The sequence below is a fragment of the Homalodisca vitripennis genome, chromosome X (genome assembly GCF_021130785.1).
Source record: "Homalodisca vitripennis isolate AUS2020 chromosome X, UT_GWSS_2.1, whole genome shotgun sequence".
Classification (NCBI taxonomy): domain Eukaryota; kingdom Metazoa; phylum Arthropoda; class Insecta; order Hemiptera; family Cicadellidae; genus Homalodisca; species Homalodisca vitripennis.
The window spans coordinates 9,784,512-9,808,311 of NC_060215.1; the positions used below are offsets into that span (position 1 = coordinate 9,784,512).

At 36.0% G+C, this 23,800-nt stretch overlaps 1 protein-coding gene across 8 annotated transcripts in view; it reads right to left on the reverse strand.

Annotated features, from left to right (window-relative positions):
* The window catches only part of LOC124368664 (cAMP-regulated phosphoprotein 21), a 103,184-nt gene that overhangs the window by 53,336 nt on the left and 26,048 nt on the right, over nucleotides 1-23,800 (reverse strand). For all 8 annotated transcript variants that reach the window (XM_046825930.1, XM_046825929.1, XM_046825926.1 and 5 more), the window contains 5 exons: nucleotides 19,196-19,442; nucleotides 16,667-16,811; nucleotides 9,205-9,375; nucleotides 7,350-7,434; nucleotides 720-824 (listed from right to left, as the gene is read on the reverse strand). In XM_046825930.1, the coding sequence (XP_046681886.1) occupies nucleotides 720-824; nucleotides 7,350-7,434; nucleotides 9,205-9,375; nucleotides 16,667-16,811; nucleotides 19,196-19,442 (753 nt within the window). The remainder of the gene's footprint in view (nucleotides 1-719; nucleotides 825-7,349; nucleotides 7,435-9,204; nucleotides 9,376-16,666; nucleotides 16,812-19,195; nucleotides 19,443-23,800) is intronic.

Here is a 23,800-nt window from a genome sequence, read left to right on the forward strand (position 1 = left end):
AATTATTTTTCATAAAATTTTCATAAATCTTTTAAGAACTGAAAGCTTTTTGAGACAATTTTGTTGTATTCGAATGATTTTGTCAACTTTTTGAAAATTTACTTTTAAATTTTCATAAATTTGATTACTTTTTAGTGATATTTTCATTCTTTTATTTTTAAATTGTATAGATTTTTAATGGTTCTGTAACTTTCATTATATATCTAGATTTTTCATGAAAAATTTTTTATGATCCCTAAAAAGTTCTAGGAACATTTACTATATAATTTTGTAGATCTGTGTACAGTCTTTTATACAGTATTTATATTTCAATTTTGAATGGCACCAAAGTGTTGTAGGAACCTCATTTTCTAATCTACTAGCTTATTTATATTTCAATAACAAACCCATAAATAAGTAATAAAATTATACTATATAGTATGTAAATTTGTGGCATGCCAAGCCAAAGTACATCTGGAAGAATACTTTGAAATAGTTCTATGTACACTCTACAGTAGATTGAAATGCAAAACTATATAACTAGGAATATTTATCTTCTCTTTAAAAACATTACCAAACAGTTTTAATATGATGTACATAAATTTTAACAGTCTTTAATAATTACAATACCATTGAGACTTTCAAAATCGCCATATGTATGTGTAGGTGGGATAACATAAAAGCATGCGGAAATTTAAAAAGCAAACTTATATAAACTGGTACAAGTCCACATTACGTACATTTTCTTGATGAAAAATACGCCGCCGCGCTTTTTCATATTCTTCTTCTCTTTCTTCAAAGCTCTTAGATCGCCGAGGGGGATCTGCAGTGTGTCGATCAGGGGACTGCAAACAGGTTATCACATGTCATATTCTCCATTGCTTTAGTAAATATTGATATATCCATTTAGACTACTACAGATTAGAATATATTCATCATTGATAAATACCATAAATAATCTCGACCAGTACTAACTGGATGGCTCCTGTTTCATAGATATCTCGATTGATACACTTTTAAAATGATTATTTGTTTAAACACATACAAGTGAATTACACAATACAAAGTGTTCGGCAGGTTGTAAACAGCAATAGAGGAGAAGTATCAGAGAAAAATTTAGAGGTTTGAGAACAATGACTGTACATCCAGAAAGACACAGGAAAGATTAAAATATAGAAAAATCCACTTAATTTTACATCTACATAAAGAGAAAAAAACTGGATTAACATTACAAAAGTTTATTGGTTAAGGAAGTCCCCAGTTACAGTATCTTTCTGTTGTATAGAAGTGAACCAAACTTACTATGGTTTATGCAGGGAACTGTTTGCTTATACCATATTTTAGATGCTTAGGAAAATGAAAAATCACCATCTTCATTAAGTTTTTAGCAGTTTAGTGTTTTAAGACTGTAATTTTATTAAGAGTAAAAATTATGAAGCTTATAATGATTTTTTTATTTACTGTAATTTTTCAAGAACAAATTTATGTAAATAGGGTAAAATATATTTTTATTCTAAAAGCTTTAACAACTTTAGATACTTAAACAAATGTTTAACAGAAAATGTGTTTATTGAATCTATATCGATACAAAATACTGTAACAGTTTAATGAGTCTTTCATCTTTTATATTCTAAAATTAAAAATAGATTAAATCTTACCTTTCTTGGAATCACTGGTCAAAAATAAAATATGGCTTTTTATACTTATTGTAGACATGGCTATACTTATCTTGCAATGAATGTGGCTAAATGTTTAAGGATGGCCTAAATTTAATTAATTTTGATTCTATAATTAACTTATGGTTAATTTTATTACCAATACCAGAATACTGAAAATGTAGGAAGTAGGTGAGTACGGAATTCTCCCACAAAATACGGTATTAAAATTAGAGTAATTCCGTTATATTTTATAGTTTTAGGAAATCTTCACAGTTCATATTATGATACTTACTTACTTACTTGATACTTGAAGTCTTCATCGATGACTGGAATTCCAGATAGATTGCGTCAGTTTGGTTGATCCCGGAAGGTGGGACTAGAAGAGTGGCGTCGCATCCAGCTCAGTGAGTGAATAGAGAGGCCTTTCTATTAATTTGTTGTAGATTTCACTTCTGAACTTTAAACTGTTCAACGCTTTTTTCTCTTCAGGTAGGCTGTTAAAGAGTTTCAATGCTGCTACGGGGAAACACTTTTGGGACTTTGACAGTCTACATTTCGGGATGTTCAACGCTTTTGCTCCTCTGGTGTTGTAGTTGTGAACGTCTTGTCTTTGGGTAAAATTTTGCTGGTTATTTTTTACGTACAACAACGAGTTTAAAACGTACTGCCCATATACTGTCAAAATTCCCAGTCGTCTGAAGATCGGACGACAGTGGTCCAGGTGTTTGGCAGATGTTAGGGTGCGCATAGCCTTCTTCTGGAGCAGCAATACCTCACCACACATAGGGGCATGTCCCCAGAGAAGCAATCCGTAGGACAGGTGGCTGTGAAAAAGTGCATGGTACACAATTTCAAGGTATTTCTCTGTAATTACATGTTTGAGTTTCCAGAGAAGGAAAACTACCCTGGAGAGCTTTGTGCAGATTTGCGTTATATGCTGATTCCAATCCAGCTTAGGATCAAGCCAAAAACCAAGCAGCTTAACAGCCTCCACATTATCTTCCGGATTTGTCCGCTTCAAAGTGCACAAGATCTGCTGGGTTTTATCTTCGTTTAATTTCAGCTTGTTTGCTGCAAACCACATTTTTGCCACAGACAGCAGATCTTCGGCATCTCTGAGAACTTCATCCATGCACCCTCCTCTTGAGACCAGTGTGGTATCATCAGCAAAAATTAATACCTGGCCGTTTAGTCTGAGGTCGTTGACTAGGATGATGAACAGCAATGGTCCCAGTATGGAGCCCTGTGGGACGCCGTGCATAATTTCCCTGCTGCTAGATGTTGCGCCACCGATGGAGACTATCTGGCGTCTGTTTTCCAAGTAGTTTTCCAGGGTCTGTAGAGCAATTTCCCTTATTCCATACTTCTTCATCTTATCAAGTAGGATTCTATGAGGCACACAGTCGAAAGCCTTACTCAGATCGCATAGCGTTAAGGCCAGCGAATCCGCATCCTCAAAGGCCCTGATAATTTCCGCAGACAAAGACAGAAGAGCAGTGGTGGTGGAGCGGTCTCTTCTGAAGCCATGTTGGTGATCTCCCTTATGTATTACATAAGGTAAAAATACGCCAAGCCACTAGGACTTCATTGAAATTTCGTGTAAAATTACAAATCCATAGCTCATTTCATTCTTAATGTATCTACATAAAACAGCCAGACAGACAGACAATCAGAGATAAAAGAAGTTTTGCCAAGTCCCTGAATGGTACCAAAGTATGCAAAGTCTATAGCTCAATCCGTTCTCTGGAAAGTTAGGCTCGGCTAACGCTAAGTTAAATCCCATGGAGAGACATGAACTATCATCAACCTCGAAGTTGCCTATACATAAGTCAAGCTTCATGCTAAATTTTGTACATGAATTAATTTAAAGATATCATGCGTACAGTTATACTGTTACTACGCCACAACTGAGGATGATTGTATTTAACCCTCTCCCACTTGCAAGGCCTGAATCGGCACGGCCACCACATAGTCACTGCAGCTTAAACGGCACAGATCGGCACGCACTGCTTTATCTACTAGAGCCGATAAGTGCTGCTCTCGAGTAGCAATATTTTGTACTACTACGGGTTGTTTACTATCAGGAGACCATTCACTTTACTTTTACACTAGATTTATTCCATTATTTTGCTATTTGTATTAGTTGTGCGGAAACAATGGCGGGTTGTAGTCGTACACTTCGTGACAGTGAAATCGATCTCGTTATTAGTAGTGATTGCGACGATTCAAGTGAATGTAGTGATGTACCAGAGCCTTGTGAAATGGTTGGTGGCATTGAGAATGTAGTTCGGAGTGATCACAGTGGCAGTGACGGCGAGCCAGACAATGACCTTCACCAAGTAACTGCGCAACAAACAATCCCGCCCCACCGGCGCCCAGCTGTCCGTGTGCCCCCCCCTGGTCTCGTACAGTCAACTTCATTGAACCAATATATAGTAAAATAATTAATATATATAATTATAGTTAATTACAATGACAGAACGTGTGTAAGTTGAGGTGCAGCGTATTTTTAACGAGCGCGACCAGCAGAGCAAATTAATTGAGGTTAGAAGCACCGTGAGCGTCTGGAAACAATGCAAGCGGGAGAGGGTTAAGAGCATCATATGCACTCTCTTACTACCACTTAGAAAATGTTGTGTTCCTTACTTAACTATAACTATTTGAATAGCATTATTTTTCTTATAACTTTTTCCTTCATCACTGCTTTTTTATGCGTTTAGGATAAGAAGCTGAGGAACCCTCTCTAAGCACTTAGTCCTAAAGCACCTTTGCAACTTACTTCCAGAGTGGCAGGATATTCAGGATGGGTTAGGTTAGGGGTTGGATCCAGCTCCTGTTAAGACCATACCTTGAAGAGGGATAGGCAGGCATTCTATTTCAGTCATGTCACCTGGGAAGAAGGGGAAGTCAGCTCTGTCATAAGTCATTTATTAGCACATAACATTTTACACTATTACAAATTGTAATACAAAACAGGTGCCTCATCATAATATAAACTTAACTAAATAACTACTCACTAAAATAATTTTAAAGTAATAAAACATGCAATTAAAATAACAATGAACAAAGAATTTAAAATATTTACATGTTTAAAAAATTGGTTGAAAAATATTCATTTATTGAGTAATAGTCCTTATCTAAGAGAAGGTTTTTAATTTTGTTTGACAATTCCTTATGTGATAAACTTTTTAAACACAGTGGTAAAGAATTGAAAAGCTTAATTCCAATATAAAATGGTGATTGCTTTAAAAATGTGTTCCCATGAATTGGGGTTGACAGCAGAACAGTCTTGTATTATAACTATAGGGAATTACTGTTTTTAATACTAAATGTTTGTTTCAATATATGTGTAAAGTAGAACCTCAAAAACAGAAAGTAACAGTACTGGAAATATTTGTAGCCTTTAAAACAATTTCAGTATGGTGCCCTGCAGCTATATATGTGCGCGCACGCACGCGCGCACACACAGTTTTATTAGACTCATTTAGGATTAATATTATTGATATTTACAGAGTAATAAGTAAAATGAAAAATAAGAACAGCAATGGCATAGATGGCATAAGCACTGTACTAGTTAAGAATAACATAGATATTTTTGTACCGTTATTTTATAATATTTATAGTAAATCTCTAGAGCAAGGTATATTTCCTGACAAGTTTAAAGTGGCCATGGTGGTACCTGTATTTAAGGGAGGGGACACCACAGAAATGTCTTCGTACCGCCCGATCTCTCTCACAAATACTATAGCTAATTTTTGAAACATTAATTAAAGAAAAGTTACTGGACCACTTTCAGCAGTATAATTTTTTTCTAGTAATCAATATGGATTTTACCCTAATAAGAGAACAGATTTAGCCTTAGAGAAACATGTAACTTCTATTACAGATGCAGTTAACTCTCACAAATTTACTCTAGCTATTTATTTAGATTTAAAAAAAGGTTTTGATGTTTTGGATATAGATATCTTAGTACATAAGTTCAGAAGGTATGGGATTGGAGGCTCTGCCATTGGCTTGGTTAACATCTTTTTCAAAATCCTGTCAGCAGGTTGTTAGAATAAATAACATCAAGAGTGACGCCTTAAACCTATGTTATGGAACTGCTCAGGGGGGAGTACTTGGTCCACTCATGTTTCTTATCTATATTAACGAATTACTGGATATCGACCTCAACTCTTCCATATTTGCATATGCTGATGACACAGTATTAGTTTGTTCAGCTAGCAGCAGAAATAAACTTAAACTGAAAATTGATAAAGACTTAGTGAAAGTATCTGAATGGTTAATTACTAATAAGTTATTGATAGATGCTTCTAAAACCAAATGTGTATTATTTTTTGATAACGATAAGTCTAAATGCGAGTTAGAAGATATGTTTAAAATGTTTTACCATAGTCATCAGTGTCTGTATGTGTGTAAATGTCCAAGTGTCGAAATAGGTGGTTGAATTAAATACTTAGGATTGTAAATAGATAGCCATCTCAAATGGAATGACCATATACAGTTCTTGGGGAGAAAGTTAAGATAAATTAATCATTCTTTATACCACATGAGAGGATTTTTGAATAGCCAATTTTTTAAGTATTTGTATGTCTCCTGGTTTGAAAGCATGATAAGATATGGTGTCATACATTATGGTGGCACATATAATACCATACTGAATCCTATAATTATGTGTCATAGAAATGCATTGAGAACAGTTTTTGGTATTGGGCGTATAGGTAGAATAAGCAGTTTTTTTTAATGATAATAATATTCTTGATTTTTTTCAGTTGTATAGTTTATGCATATTGATGTATATTTACAAGTACGTAGATGACTATCCAAAAAGAGATGTCTATCTCGATTAACAAGAACTGCTTAATATGATCTCCTATATGAGCCAAATTTTGCAAAAGAAAAATGTAGACACCAGTTTTGTTACGCAGGGTTAACTTTATTTCACAGGTTTATTAGATTATATGGTAATAGTGTATTTCTTGATTGTAAACCCAAATTTAAAATGAAAGCTGTGCAGTTTATATTAAACCTTGATAATTTATTTCTATTTGTTATATTTATTAAAATTGTTTATTTATTTCTCGCATGCTTATCACACCTTATGTTATATTATGCCTGTTAATGATTTCTATGTTGTATTTATTATTTTTATCTATTTTATTTATTAGTTGTTGCTGTTTTAATTTACACAAATGTACTCAATATTGTTGTTTACTGTTCTCAGTCATATTTATTGTTATATTTGTTAGTATCTTTTCTATCTATTAGTTATAAGTAGTATCTATTTATTAAAAATTAGTTCACATTGTTATTGGTCTACCAACATAAAGACTAAACATTTTGACTTGTAAGCTGCATTCCCGCACGCACCTTGCAAGGTGCCTTGGGGTAGTACATAAATGTAACATGTCTTTTTTTCTGAATAAATGAGTTTGAACTTGAACTTGAACACACACACACACACACACACACACACACGTGTGCGCGTTTATCAAATATATGTATACATCTTTCCAAATTTCTGTCATGTGGTGATTATAATAGGCAGTTTAAAACAAATTTAAAATTTCTAATATTTTGCACTGTTTTTGCATAACTACAGATTTTGTAAATGAAAGAGCTTTGATTAACAAATATTCCTTTTAAAACATAAGCAGCATACTATTATGTATACAGTCATATAAAAAAACAATATGTGAAATATCACTGTACCTTAAAACTCGTGGTATCTTCGAACGATGCTGAGTCGCGTTTCAGTATCGATCTACGTGGTTCCTCAGATAGTAGAAATTCATCTCTGAAAAAGAAAACCATCATAATAACAGCTACATAATTATGTTTCTAACAATAATGCAATGTTCAATACATCTTTACACAAGATGTTCTGTGTAGACGATTTAACTTCTCCTTCAAGTAAAGACATTTATAATGAATTCACAAAAATGTTGCAATAATCTGGCTCTCTAAAATTTTCTTCCCTATTAATTTTGTCTGCAATTTTTTGCTCCTCCACAAGCTAGCATAACGAATTTAAAGAAAAAATAAAAAGATTGCCAGTAAAAAGGAAAGAAAGGTGGGAATATTTGTTTAGGCTCCCCTATCTCATTATTTCACACCACATTTCAATGACAGGTCAAGTTGTTGACCTTCACCCAGAAGATTGAACTGTCAGAGTGACCATTCTAGTCCCTCCTCATGGATTACTCATGAGCCTAGTTAACAAGCTCTTCAATCTACCCGCTGAAGAGAAGTAATTTTACTAAGAGAAGAAAATTTTCTCCAGATTTATCTACTTCCAGTTTTAAATGTACATGTTTATGTATTTTTTTAATTAAGCTCAATTAAATATACCAAGATAAAGTGCTGTTCAGAAAATAAGCTTCCCAGGTATCTGATCACCTCATTGATGGGAGTTCTATGTGGCATCTGGCAATGTCATAGTGAAGGTCACTGTGCTCTAAACTATTGTTCTAAATGACTGCTGCAATCAAATCTCTCACTGACTATCAAGTAAATAGCGTTATTGTATTTATTTTTACACAGAAAATGCAACCAGTGAAAATTTATCGTGAATTGTGTTCTGTACAAGGAGAAGACATTAAGAGCTATGCTGCAGTTAAAATTGTTGCCAATTGTTTCATGGTGTAAGAACCAATGTGCATGACGAAAAGCATATTGGCTGATCGGTGTACATGGTAATGAAACATGGGTTTCTTATGTCATTCTTAAGAAAAAAAAGGAGTGGAGTGGCACCTCATCATCAAGAAACCCACCACAATCAGTTATGTGCACTGGCAGCAGGATTTCATTCAATAAGTATTAAAAAGCTTGCATCTACATATGATAAGTGCTTAAATATAAATTTAAAAAAACTATATAAGTACATTGAAAAATAGTTTAAGAGTTATTCTTTCAAGTGTATACAGTAAAAAAGCTGTACACGTTTTGTGTAAGATTTTTGATTTATTAAAGCAACATACTTTGCGAATGACCCTTATATTTTTAGTTTTGTTTTAAGACTATAGTTGACTTCAAAATATTTCATTAATTTTAAATAAAACTTTTTAAAACTATATAACTATATTCCTGTTTTATGGACAATGTGTACGGGGAATTTTCCTTCCCATACTTCCCCTCCCACATAGCCTAGATAAGACAGCATGGAACAAAACTCAACTCTACCCGAGGCCGTGGTGGACCCAGCTCGCCATTCGGCAGATGGATTGACCAGCAACATCACAGCAATGGAGATAATCTTCCCAACTTTTATGCTATGCATTTCCAGTCTCTTTACCACCCGCTAAATATATTGTATGATTTGGCTGTGTGCTGACATTGTTAATAATTTGTACATATGCATATGAGAAATAAAGACTAATAGTATAACAATAATTAAATTAAATTACATTACAGATTTGGATAGGGGGAATCGAGTGAGGGATCCATGATAATTCTAAATTAATTATCTGCAGAATGCCTCCCTCTTCCAGTTTGTAAATGTACTATGTACCTCAAAACATGAATACAAAATGTAGCATTAGGCTACAAACGGACTAGTGTAACTCACCTGATGAAATCACTAAATTTGTTTTCGGGGAGTCTGGTGGACTTTCCTTTGTTTACAATCACCATGTGTCCAGTGGAATCCACGTTGTGCTCCATACCAAAATAGTGTGCAACTCTGTGCACTAGCATTCTTTGGTAAGAAGACATTGCACCAAATTTGTGCGAACTTCTTCTGCAATGCAACATAATAGTACTTGTTAGAATGGTTCAGATGAAGAAGGCAAAAACTAAATTATATTTTTTATGCAAGAAACTACTAATTAGATAACTTTACATTTTACTTGGATAACTTGGTACTAGATATTAAAGAAATCCATAGATAGGTGAGCAGGCATAAATAAATAAACTTCTTACTCCACTGATTTCAAAATTCACTTGTGTGAATATCATTTCAAGTGAAACATCAAAAGATACAAATTAAAAATGTCAAAAATTAACTGGATTAAAAAGTTCATACTCATTTAATCTATTACTTGAAGTTACACATAAACTGTACGAGGTGTGTTAATTAAAAGTAATGGGAATTTTTAAGTTTGGCGAGTCTGATTGTCAGGATTTCTTTTATTATGTTGGTACTCATGCTCCTGAAGTATGATAACATTTCAAACTGTATTCATTGTTTAATTTTTCAATGGCAGCTGCTAAGGTTAGACGTGTTTTATGAACTCAGCAATTTTCTTTTGTTAAAAAATGGATTAAAGAATATTATGTGAAAAATTACGGACGTCAGAACTAAAACTCGATTATGCCAGTGGAGGCATTCTGGGTCACCAAGACCGAAAAAGGCTCAACAAGTATAGTCGAACGGGAAGGTTATGCTCACTGTGTTTTTTTAATTTTACGGTCAATAAGGAGTACTAACTGCAAGTTAAACACTGTTTGTGTGAAGCAATCCAAAAAAGAAGTCAGAAGTCATCATGCTTTATTCATGAACTTTAAGTACAGAATTTGCGTCATAAATTAATAAAAAACAACATATACTATCAATAACAATAGTAAATAGAATGGTGAAAAATGTTTCTTCTAGAGGATCAAAATTCCTGTGATTGTCGCCATCCGTAAAACTCAGTCATGGAGTAAAATGGGTGGACAAGAAGCCAGTTCTTCAGCAAGTGACGAAACTGTTGAATGCTTGCAGTCTTCAGCTCTGGAGGAAGGACATTCCACATTCTGGCACCTGCATAGCTGGGTTTCTTCTCAGTCATTGTGCGATGGTGTGTAGGAAGGCTGAAATTGGCTGACTGTCTTGTGCTGTAGTCATGAATCTGAGCTGCGGTTCTTATGGGGCTTAATGATTTTAGATGTGAGTATGTTACAACTTCCAAGATATACAGATTTACTACAGTCAGGATTTTTAGGTCTTTGTATTTGCTTCTGCAAGTTTCTCTTGACTGGAGATCTCCAAGTATTCTTATAGCACGTTTTTGGAGCAAGAGCACTCGTTCTAGATTACCCCTTGTAGTTGCTCCCCATACTTCAATAACATAGCGTAAATGGGTCTCGAACAGGCTGTAATAGGCGATCTTGGCTGTATCCACGTCACAGATGTTCTTAATCCTGCGAATTACAAACAGGCTTACACTTAGCTTGTTGCACAGGAGATCGATGTGGGGGGTCCAGGAGAGGCTTTCATCAATTGTTACTCCCAAGTATTTGGCAACAGTAACTTCTTCAAGGTCAGGTAACTTGCCTACGGCCTCTCTTTGCTTGCCTAAAATAAGTTGCTTAGTTTTTGTCTCATTTACAACAAGGTCGTTCCTATGGCAATACTGAATTGCCATGTTAAGAGCAATATAAGAGGTCACTTCAAGATGTTTTGGATTATTGTTGCCCAATAGCAATACAGTGTCATCTGCATACATTAGTGATCTGCAATAGTCTTTTAGATATCTTGGAAAGTCATTGGTAAATAAAATGAAAAGTACTGGACCCAGTACAGATCCTTGAGGAACTCCCCGTGTGATGCTTTTTGGTTCAGATTTGATTTGTTGCATAATCCCCTTGCTATTATGCATAAGTTCAACCATTTGGCACCTCCCTGTCAGGTAACTGTGAAACCAGTTATAGGCAGTCCCTGTTACACCTATCGCACTAAGCTTAGCCATGAGGTGTTCGTGGCTGAGGCAATCGAAAGCCTTGCTATAATCTAGTAGAATAGCAGTGGTGGTGTTGCCATCTTCAAGTTGATCAATAAGGAATTCTACCAGACAGATTAGGGCGGTGGTTGTTGACTTGCCTTTCAGAAATCCATGTTGCTGGGTTGTAAGGAGTTCATTTGTCGTTACATGGTCTATGAGTCTGGTTAGTGTCAGTTTTTCAATTATTTTAGAGAATGTTGGAACTAGAGAAATCGGTTGATAATTTGAGGCTTGGGTTGGGGATCCCTGTTTGAACAATGGGTAGACTTTGGCCATTTTTAGAGCAGATGGGAAGTTTCCAGACAAAAAAGATTTGTTTACTATGTCTACTATGGGGTCAATTAGCTCTTCTTTACAAGTTTTTAAAAGCTTTGCTGAGATTCCATCATAGCCTGATGAAGTTTTTGGTTTCAGACTATCCATAACTCGAGACACCTCCTGTATGGTTGTTTGATAGAGGTCTAATACAGGAATATCTGGATTTTCAACTGGTAGTAACATTGCTTGGCCAGTAGTTTGTCCATTGTTATGGATTGTGTCATCAGCTATGTTGACAAAAAAGTTGTTCATATAGTCTGCCATCTTTATTGGGTCAGATGAGAGTGTACCTTGTATGTCAATTAAAGACAAAATTAAGTAAAAAAAAACACCCAGGTTTGTGGCAAAATAATTCATGGCTTTTGCAACATGACAATGTACCTGTTTACACTTTATTGCCATAAAAAGAAGATTAAAGGGCAATTGTTTTATATGCATAGACGACATTAAAAGTGCATCGCTAAAAGAGCTAAAGGTTATCTTAAAGCTTGAGTTTGAGGGTTAGAACAAAGCACAGGCACAAGTGCATAATATCTAATGGGGACTATTTTGAAGGTTACATTAATGGAGATGAATAAATAAATATTTGATAGAAAAATTTAAATTCTAATTACTTGTTAAATATACCTCATATGAATGGTTTTTCCCATTGATCTAATATTTGAAAGGTCATAAACAAGAATAGTTTATACGATTCTAAATTGCCTTCTTCCCCATTTTGGTTAAAGAAACAAAATCAAATGTACTGAAATACAATCTTCAAATAGTATAAAGGACATTGCATTTACATTTTGATAGTAATTTTATTATTAACAAGGTGAAGAGAGAAGATAGTGATAGATAGTTATCTATTTCCACCTTTCATGATGAATTTTGTGCAACTTTAGAAATATATAGTGACAAGTCCAAAATAATTTTGTGACCTTTGACTTATTTATGAGATGACAGTACTAACAGTATTATTTAATACAGTTCAAAATGTTCAGTTATTAATAGGTCCTATTTATGTATGTTAATTTTCATGGCATAAATATTCTATATTTTCATGATCTTTCATATGAATTGCTACTACATAATCATTAATATCACGGTCTTGTGTATGTGGTCTTACTTCTACCGATGGGTTTTGTCAAATACGACAGTATTATCTCTTATCTCCTTCATCACGCAACTAAATATTTCTACATTTTATGCCTTAAAACACACCGACACATAACAGTAACACTTTTTTCGTCCTTTATAACTAGAACTAGGAAAGAAGTCCTAGACATAACCCTATCTACAGGACTCAAAAACATAAAAACATTGTAAGGTGGCACGTCTCTAAGGAGGCCTCACTATCGGACCACTGCCTAATTAGGTTCGACATAGAGGAGATAGGGGAAAGATACGTGACCCACAGGGTTCCTAATTCTACCAACTGGAAAGGATACCGAGTGTCCCTAGTAGAAGAGTTGGAAGAAATAGGACCCTTCCAGAAGAATGAATTTGAATTAGAAAGGTCTGCACAAATAGTAGAGCAAGCTATAATAAAGGCCTACGAGAAAAACTGCCCTCCCAGGCAAAACAGGTTGAAGAAGGATGTGCCGTGGTGGACTGGGAGGTTGAAGACATTAAGAAATAAAACTAGGAAACTATTAAATTGGGCAAAAATGACAGACGATTGGCTCCCTTATCTACTGGCCCAAAATGAGTATAAAAAAGAACTTAGAACAAATAAAAAAAGAACTTGGAGAAATTTTTGTAAAAACATTAACAGCCTTCCTGAGGCAACCAGGCTTCAAAAAACTCTCCAAACGGAGCACACTAACCCTATGGAGACCCTAGTAAAGGACAATGGTGATCTAACAGTGAACAGGAAGGAGACCTTAGAACTACTTCTGGAGACACACTTCCCGGGGGTCACCTGACTTGAAATGAGGATACATGTTCTCTAATCAGGGGGGATCCAGTCGGGAGGTTGCTAAAGCCAGACAGCGGTCTGACACACTTCCCAGGGGGTCACCTGACTTGAAATGAGGATACATGTTCTCTAATCAGGGGGCGATCCAGTCGGGAGGTTGCTGAAGCCAGACAACGGTCTAACAGACTATTTACACATGAAAGAATTAAATGACTATAAGATCGTTTAAGCCATTTAAATCTCCTGGGGCGGATGGAGTTTTTCCAGCCCTTCTTCAAGAGGGGCTGGATATACTTTTAAATACTCTTAGCATTCTGTTTAGAAGCAGCTTCGCCTTAAGATACATACCAAAGAACTGGAGGATAGCACTAGTGGTGTTTATACAGAAGAACAACAGGGATCCGACAAAACCCAGCTCGTACAGACCCATAAGCCTAACCTCCTTCATGGTGAAAACTATGGAAAAAATAATAAACAGACACATAAGGGACGTAATATTACCGGATCACCCACTTAGTCCCACACAACACGCCTACATAGAAAGTAAATCAACCACCACTGCTCTCCACAGCTTAGTGGGAGAGGTGGAGAATACCTTCGAAAAAAAGAAAGCCCTAGTCAGCGTCTTAATGGACATTGAAGGAGCTTTCGACCGAGTAGCATATCAATCCATGGAGACTGCAATGGAACGTTTTGGAGTTTCCCCAGATGTAGTCAAATGGATAGTAGCCCTCCTAAAAAGCAGACAGGTGAAAGCAAAGTACGGAGACGAATCTACCGCGATCACAGCCCAAAGAGGCTGCCCCCAGGGGGGAGTTTTGTCTCCTCTCCTGTGGGCGATGGTAGTGGATGATCTCCTAAGCAAAGCAGAGAAGAGGGGAATTAGGCTACTATGTTATGCGGACGACCTAGTGCTTATGATCAAAGGAAAAAACAAAGGCATGCTGGAACGCCTAATACAAACAGAACTTAACTTCATAAGTAACTGGTGTCATGGGGAAGGTCTACGGATCAACCCATCAAAAACAAATATGATTACCTTTACCAGGAAAAGAAAATTCCAGCTATCACAACCTGTTCTAGAGGGAATCAGCATCAACCAAACAAAGGAAGTGAAGTACCTGGGTTTAATCCTGGATGAAAAGCTTACTTGGAACTCCCATATTAGAAACAGGATATCCAAAGCAATAATGCCCTTGGGGCCTGTAAGAAACTTTTTGGATTTAAATGGGGACTTAAACCCAAAATGATATATTAGATTTACGAAACCATAATAAAACCAATGGTCACATATGCTGCCTTAGTGTGGTGGCCGAAAGTAGAACAAACAACAGCTGCAAAAAGGCTACAGAGTCTTCAAAGGTTAGCTTGCTTAAGCATCACGGGAGCGATGAGCTCCTGCCCAACACTAGCAATTGAAGCGGTCCTGGGTTACACTCCTCTTGGCCAGGAGGTGATGAGAACAGCACCTATAAGCGCAATGAAGCTTCTAGGAACAAAGGTAATAAATGCTACCTCCTTAGAAGGCCACATGAAAATATTGCAAAAATTTCCTGAGGCTGAAATGCTAACCAAAGTGTCAGATGCTAAGGTTAAGAAATACTCCTTTGATAAACCATATACGGTCTCTATCGGAAGTAGGGAGAAATGGATTAAGAAGGAGGCCTACCCTACAAAAGGAGTCCTGAAGTTTTTCACTGATGGTTCACGCCTTGACTCTTGGCAGGATACAGGATATGGAATACATGGACCTGGAGTTTACATGGCTGTGCCCCTAGGAAGACATGCCACGGTTTTTCAGGCGGAGGTCATGGCAATAGACTCATGTTCCAGAAGACTCGTACAATTGAGGACAAAAGGATTATCATAACTAATACTTTCTGATAGTCAGGCTGCACTGAAGGCACTGGATACCTGTTCGTTTGATTCGAAAGCGGTCTGGGAATGCAGGAATGCTCTAGCAGAGCTGGCAATGAATAACAGAGTAACACTCGGTTGGGTACCGGGTCATGAAGGTATTCATGGGAATGAAAAAGCGGACATCCTCACCAAAAAGGGAGCGGAATCCACATTGGTGGGGCCTGAGCTAGGTTGTGGGATAGCCTTCTCCAACATTAAAGCTCTGGTCAAAGATTGGGAAAAGAGGACAAGACACAATAATTGGAGTACAGCCTCAGGATTAAGACTATCCAAATTGTTTATCTCTCCTTACGCTAAAGGGTGGACAGCTCTCCTAGACCAGAATAAGGAGGATATAAGACTGATATTAGGAATGTTGACAGGACATGGCCCTCAGAGGAAGCACCTTATGAAGGTAGGCCTTAGTCAGAGTAATGAATGTAGACTCTGTGGAGAGGAGGAGGAGTCAGCGGAGCACATTTGGTTAGATTGTTCTGCCATTGTAGAGACTCGAAAAAGATACCTGGGAGCATATCTCCTCAGCCCCAAGGACGTTAGAGAACAGGAGCCCTTAAATCTGATTGGTTTTTGCAGAAGCCTCGGTCTTTGAGGGCACAAAATTAAAGTAAGGGAGGCGCAAAGGTCCTTTTAGGACTAAGCGCGGGGGCAAACTGCCCTTTTCCCTCAGGAAGGAAAAAAAAAATTTTTTTCAACATCTAGATAAAATCAAACTTTTTAGTACGACTCTAGCCTACGCACAGGCTAATTTCCATTGTAGCCTGTATGTTAATCTGTAATATATAGTTTAATAACTCATACTTAAATTACATAAATAATATTTATCCAACTACTGTACTTAAAATTAAACTGTTTTATTTTATCAATACTTAGTAAGGATAATAAAAGGGTAACTTACAATTTATCAACTGTAAATAAATCTAATATCTTGATGTATATGTTTTTGGAAATAAATAATTTTTCTATTCTAAAACAAATAAAATACTAATTGCCAACCAAAACACTTATCTACATTCTCATGGCCTAATAATTTGTGTTCAACGTTGTGACCTATTCATGAATGAATGATCAAACCATGAACATTTATCTAAATATCACAACCTAGTATATTATTGTATTTGTCGTAACCTAAATATAAATAAGTTAAACTAAATAAAATTGTTTTGAAAATATTAAATAAAGATTACCTATTATCTTTGGTGAACATGACTAGTTCGTTTTCAATTCGAAGAAGGAAACTCCTATCCTTGGAGTTTTTATTCAGAGTGTCAACAATAAACTGTTCTATATCAATACCAGCATGATCCATGTACTGTTGTTCAATACTATTGCCTGCAAAAACCAATGATCATCAGACCATATAACAACATTTACAATACTACTTGGGAGAATAATGTTGAATTGGTTACATGTATTATAATTACCACATTTAACCAGTCCCCATAACTTAACTCTTATTTACACTCACACACACATACAGAGTGTAAAAATAGGGACAACCTTGTATTTTTTAAATTATTACAGATAAAGTTGTACAGCAAGATACTTAAGTATCTACTTTTTGAAGCAAATATCTTGTTTTTCATCAAATGAATGGAGAAGCTCAATTACAGTGTTTATCGTTATTTCAACATTTATTTTCAAAATTATAAAAAGATTTATAGAAAAGTTATCCTAGCTGCAAAAGCATATTGACGTCTCACATAAAATTTTTTTCTTTCAAAAATGTTTCAAAAACCGTATGGGATATCATTAACAATAAAACAAAAACTTCTAAATACACAAAGTAAAAATATCTAAACAAGGTAAAAGATATTCTAGTGCAAGATGAAGATCTCAAGGGTTGCCCTTGAGTTAACGGATATTTTACATCTGTTACTTGTGGGCTAGATCCTCGGCCGTCTGAGCCCCGGGTAATTTTTTTTTTTTTTGCAGCATTTTTACCGAGTATAAATCTAAATTTTATAGCTGCACGTTGTTCACTTAAACTTGCCATCATAAAAACGAAACAAGAACATAACAGCAGTAGCAAAAACAATCACTGCTGATGAACGGAACAAGTTACATTATATATATATATATATATATATATCGTATGGGGGACAAAGGCAGCTATCCATAAATAAATAAATTAAAAATTACAATTATTAAAAAGTACGTAAGAACAAAGTTCTTGAGTCATAAATTAAAAATAATATTAAAATCTCCCGTCACAAAGCTAAATCCAAATTACTGAGCCAGTTTAGAGACCCATCCTCTAAACCACTCAGACCAGCCAGACCACCAGAAAACAATCGCAAAGGGCAGTCGTTTACAATGTGCTCAATTGTCTGAGAGTTTGCGCCACAATCACACGTCTGGTCGTCAGTAATACCCCACTTGAATTTCCAGTAATTGCTTCTCCCAACCCCAGTTCGAAAACGATTCAATAAAACCCATTCCTTTCGAGGAATTTCCAAGCCACCCGCTGCTTTCGTAGGATCGGATATCAAGAACTTGTTCCGTCCATCGAATGATTCCCAGGATGACGCCCAGTTAGCATTAGGCGTAAAGTTCTCCTCTATCAACTGGGATGCTGTTCGTAGTGATGGCTTGCGTGATTTGAGCCGGCTATCTTGCTGAGGAAGGTCGCGCGTAACGGGCAATTCGGGTTACATTAACAATACAGATGGGACTGAATTGGCTATGAGTTGGGCTATACACGCATAGTGGCAGAAATGCGTACTACACAAGCTCCGCCCACGGCAATGCTATTCCGGTTTCTTTTGGGCACCCCCTCGTAAAACCAACATTTTATATGAAATGCCTCACTTTTGCCATATCATGTATATTGTATATGGCAATAAAAGGTTTGAATTTGAATTGAATCGTAGTCTTCAAAGAAATTCGGCAATCAAGCCAATTGTTTTTTTTGTGTAAGATTTTTTGAGTCCACCTGGCACAAAATTTGTGGCATTAGGAGACAATGTTCTGAATGTTCAGTGATTGTGAAACAGCAATTTTCATGAATTTTCTTCATTGATTATTGTCAAGAAGCCTGCAGTAACTAGACTATCACCGTAGAGAACATTGGTAGGCCATTTAAAAATTAATTCTCTCAATCACTCATTACTTGATTCGCTTAAACATCACAAACTTAGTAATGGATCACTAACAGTGTACAGTTTTACTGCCAACAAAAACCTAATTACTCAATGCACTTCACAAAGACGGAAAGTAGGTAAGATACAGATCACCCACTGCCGAGCTAGTGCAAACATCTGTTACTTTCTTTACACTCCTTGCATATTGAAAAAAGGCTATCCTACAATTTCAAATTGGTTACACTATGGTTACAAATCTTTGATACCAAAATTTAATTTAGATACAGTTTGGTGCAATATTTTTCTATCTCGTTTTGCCATATTGTCAATACAAAATTGAAAAATTCTTACTTAAAATAATGAAATACTCTGTAGAATTCAATCAAACTGAATCATTTCTTTATTTGACTTGGAATAAAATCTTAATTGAACAAGTTTCTTTGGTTACAATCTGATTCTGGAAACAAGTATATACTTCTAATTTAGGTTCACATAAATGCCAAAGAAAATAGATTGTTCTTGTTCATATACTGTCAAATAATTAAAAAAGAAATCAGATTTGTATTGTTTAAAGTAGCAGATGACATCAAACAAGAGTGTGTACACTTTGAGCAAGCAAACGATTGTTCTCACCTCTGGAGAGGCTGGAGGACCAGTTGCTATCGGTGCTCTGGCTGGATCCATCTCGCTTGACAGGAGCCTTAGCACCATTACCGTTGGTGCCATTGGCAGTGATGGCAAAGTTTGTTGGGGCGGCGGTTGGCATGTCCACTGAGGTAGATATTGGACTATTTAAAGGTGATTGCAGAATGTCTGGTGGTGGGCTAGTAGATTCATTAATAGCATGACTACGCTTAAGTAGTTTCAGGCTCGTTTTGGACTGGAACAAAAAAAGTAGTATAGTGTTAACTAAAACCATGATTAACAAATAAAGTATGATTAAAAAATATTTATTAAATTAAGTATATCACACATACACAATATTTCAGTAAATTACGGACCACACTTTGAGTTTTCTTTTTAGCTTATTTTAGAAGCTAAGGGATTGGGGTACGTGAGAAAAGATTGTTAAAGATATTTTCAATCATCAACTCTTAGTAAGTAAAGTACATGAAAAAAAGTAAAGTTATAAAATATTTTATACCTTTTACATATCATCAATACGAGGGCTATCCAGAAAGTAGATTACGTTTTAATATAAACAAAAACCAGGAAAAAATTGCACTATATACATTTGAAAGTGACACTAAAATACTCTTTTTCAACATAGTCACCATACAAATGTAGGCACTTATCATGGCAATGTACTAGTTTTTTCATACACGGCAGCGTTATAAAATTTTACCGCCTGAGACTTCAACCAGGTAATCACACCCTCCCATAGTTCCATGTCATCAAAGCACTACATTGCAAGCCAGGTCTTCATTGCTGGAAACAGGTAGTAGTCACTAGGTGCATGGTCCAGACTGTAAGGCGGATGTGGAAATATCACCCACTTAAAAGCATTCAGAACTTCTCAAGTCCGATTTGCCGTGTGGTGTCGGGCGTTGTCATGCAAAAACAAAACTTACGAACTTAATTTTCCCCTGCACTTGTTTTGTATTGCTCTTCTTAACTTTTGCAAGATTTCTAAATAACTCACAAAAAAATCAACAAGAACTCCTTTCCTGTCCCAAAAAACAGTTGCCATAATCTTCTGTGCCTACAATGTTTGCATGCATTTCCTTGGATTTTAGGGGGAGTATTTATAACTCCACTCCACAAACTGTAATTTAGTTTTGCAATTCATGTGCTTTACCCAAGTTTCGACTCCTGTAATGATTCAATCGAGCAGCGAGTTACCATCTCTGTCGTAAGTCCCCAAAAATATTAATGAAGCAGCCATTCGCTGATTTTTATGGGTCTCTGTTAAGATTTTTAGTACCCATCTGGCACAAAATTTATCGTAAGGTAACCTAACTTGTGCATAACAATTTCATATAACAAACCCCTTGAAATTTGAGGAAAATTAAGTGAGATTACTGTAATTATGAATCAGCGGTCTTCTTTAATCTACTCATCGACTTTAGAGACAATTACATTCGTTAGAATACTTGGCCGTCCACTTCGTTCATCACCATGCACATTAGTCCGGCCATTTTCAAACCTAATGCAACATTGACGGACTCCACCTTCAGTAATCACATCTTTCTCATAAACTTCACAGATTTGGTGGTAAATCTCAATATTGTGCTTATCAACAAAAACCGTACTAACAACCGCACTTCACAACTAGTGTGATTTTCAATTGCCTAACCAGTAAATCCCTCACTAGCATTGCTGGATAGCCACTGAATGGAGAAACGCTCTGACTTCAAAATGGCCGCAATTGTATCACCTAGAGGGAAACATAATCTACTTTCTGGATAGCCCTCGTATTTACTAAACAATAAATAATAACAGGTGAAATGTGTGTCTTGTGGTCTCCTGAAGAGCCAATAATGCTTACCGATACAGTCAGTCAGGGGTTGCGTCCAAGACTAAACTTGTGACACAATTCTCAGTGAGAATAAAGCCCTAACTAGTGACATATTTACAACTTCAATAACCACAGAACATTCAGTGAAGTGATTTCAAGGTCAAGGTACATACGCCTGCCGAAGCAGTGTGAGGAGAAATATGTAAGTATTGACCCAGTCAAAGAAACGATTTTCCCAGACTCTCCGAAGTGAAACCAAATTATAAGAGAACTATAGGCTTTTCTTTATTAAAATACATTCAATTCCTGAGAACAGAATGATATTTTAGATGAAAAGTTATTTTTTTTCAGTTAAAACTTTAATGAAAAAGGGAAGTATGGGTGTGAATTTCATTAAAAATACTAGACTTATGATTGGTTTGATAAACAAGTATTGTATATTTCATATCTAACCAGAACTACCTATTAACCCTTTAACTAGTTTGCCAAAGGATAGTCTAACGAGCGAGCACAGCAATCGTAAGCTACTACTGAGAAATTTAGTAATGTTTTATTAACAAATTGTGATATGAACATTTTCGAACTTGTCCAGTTATTACGAACGTATTGACATCCTAGTTCTGCATGGTGGTTGCACTAGTGATAATGTGTAGATTTATTTTATGTGTAACAGTTTGGCATGCAATACGCCCAAGTGATCTGTCACTAAACTTATATGCACTGGGGGACCATCGTAAAGCACAGCACACGCCTTGCGCACTTACAAAATGGTTAAGATGATTTGTAATATTTAAGAATGTAACTGGAATGCCAACCATAATTTTAAAATTAGTCGTGTGGAGGTGACTAAAGAGATTTTAAAAACAGGAATGGATTTACCGATGTTTTTACAGACTGGTAAAAAAAATTGATGAAACATTGTACTTTAAAAATAAATAAAAAGTCGAAAGTAATAAATCAGATCTTATCTTTTAAACACACGAAAAGTGATGAATATAAAATAAATTATTGACAGGATATTATTCAACCAAGCACATGCTAATATAGATTTTTGTTGGTAAAGCACATGGTAAATCTAAATGTAGTCAACTATAAATAACTCATTCAAAATCTAGAATGTGTGGATTATCACATAAGAGATATGCATGAATTGTACCACCATTCCAAGAGCAATTCAGTGATTGATTTGGCTAAGAGATTTTATCAAATCAGTCATCTCCAGTGATTCAAGAACTTAACGAAATTCAATGTACCTTTAAATAGTTATAGTTTCAATTGTATACCATTTGACCCCTACTAGTGAACAGCAGTGTAACATCTGCATTCTTGTATAAAGTATTGCTGCATTGCTTGCTAACTAAATGAATTCAGGAAATCTTATCTAAAATTTATTTATGACAGCAAATGTAAAAATGCCTTAAAAAAAAAAGAAAAGAACTGTTTTACATTAGGCTTGTGTTTGCTCCATGAAGGAACTATAGTCGAATAGATACAACTTCCTTATTGGAAGGGTGTGGAGGGGCAGCAAGCAGTGGGGAGACTGATGCCGCGGTGTTGCCGCGTTGGTGCGGGCACTGCCGTGAGCGGTCACTTTCTCACCGAACACTGAGAAGAGAACATCAGAAGGTGCGCGCCAGCGTACTTACCAACAAACAACGCGTCAGTGTGTGTTGTCTTTTGATTGATTACACTAGTAATCAGAAACGAAATTTCTCTTAATATAACACAAATATGTGCGATATTAATATGTTACCATTATACTATATAATAATCTACAACTACTAAATAATTCGGATATCGTGAAGGACAAATAATTTGGATACTCTGAAAACCTAATATTGCATTCACAGCACGAATATATTTATTGCGGGGGCTGTCAAAATACTTCATACACCGCCACCCCCCCCCCAGCTCTGCGCCTTTAACTTTTGGGCCTTAAAAAATTCCGGACTTTAACCACAAGTTCCCGTGACTGACTGCGCAAAGCAGAGCCCTGGCCGATTTTGGTGTATGTTGATGGTCTCACTGGGCGAACGCGAAGGCGGCCTCTTTTATTACCACTGGTTCCTCCTCTTCTTTCCATTACGGTGATAGTTAATGTACAAGGTACAGTATATACAACACACACACACTCACACCCTGATATTCGCAGCGAACAGCAAAAAACACCGAACACAGACAACAAAATTTAGCAGTAAACTCGAAGTAGTCACTCTAGTAGCACTTGAGGACTGTGCAGAGAAGCGGTCGCCGCGGTGCGATGTGGCAACAGTGCCTGTTGCTATGGCAACCGCTTCAGACGCTCCTCGCTCCTATTGGTCAGGTAGCCAACCAGGCAGTTCTCCCTCTCACTCCAACGTCAGAGCGCCCCAGCACGCCGATACGGAAGTTGTATCTATTCGACTATAACGGTGATATGAAACCAGTAGTGTACTACTATTTCACATGTTTATTAAAAGAAAGCTCTCACAGTTGTTCTATACCCAACTATTTGATGCCTTGTTTGAGCATAACCACTGTTCAGTTGACAGAGGTCACTTTGCATATTAAAAACTGAAAGAAAATAAATTAAATATTTTAGCATAAAACTTTATTTTAAATTCTCAAAACGAATACAAACACTTGGAACTTAATAAAAAATAAACCTATTGAAAAAATAAATAAATGCCAAGAAACCCCGACACAATTAATGAAAAATACATTTAATGAATATTTTATCAATGTTCATTGTCAAATCAATCAATACCAGAAAGTTTTTATTCTATTAGATATTCATTAAG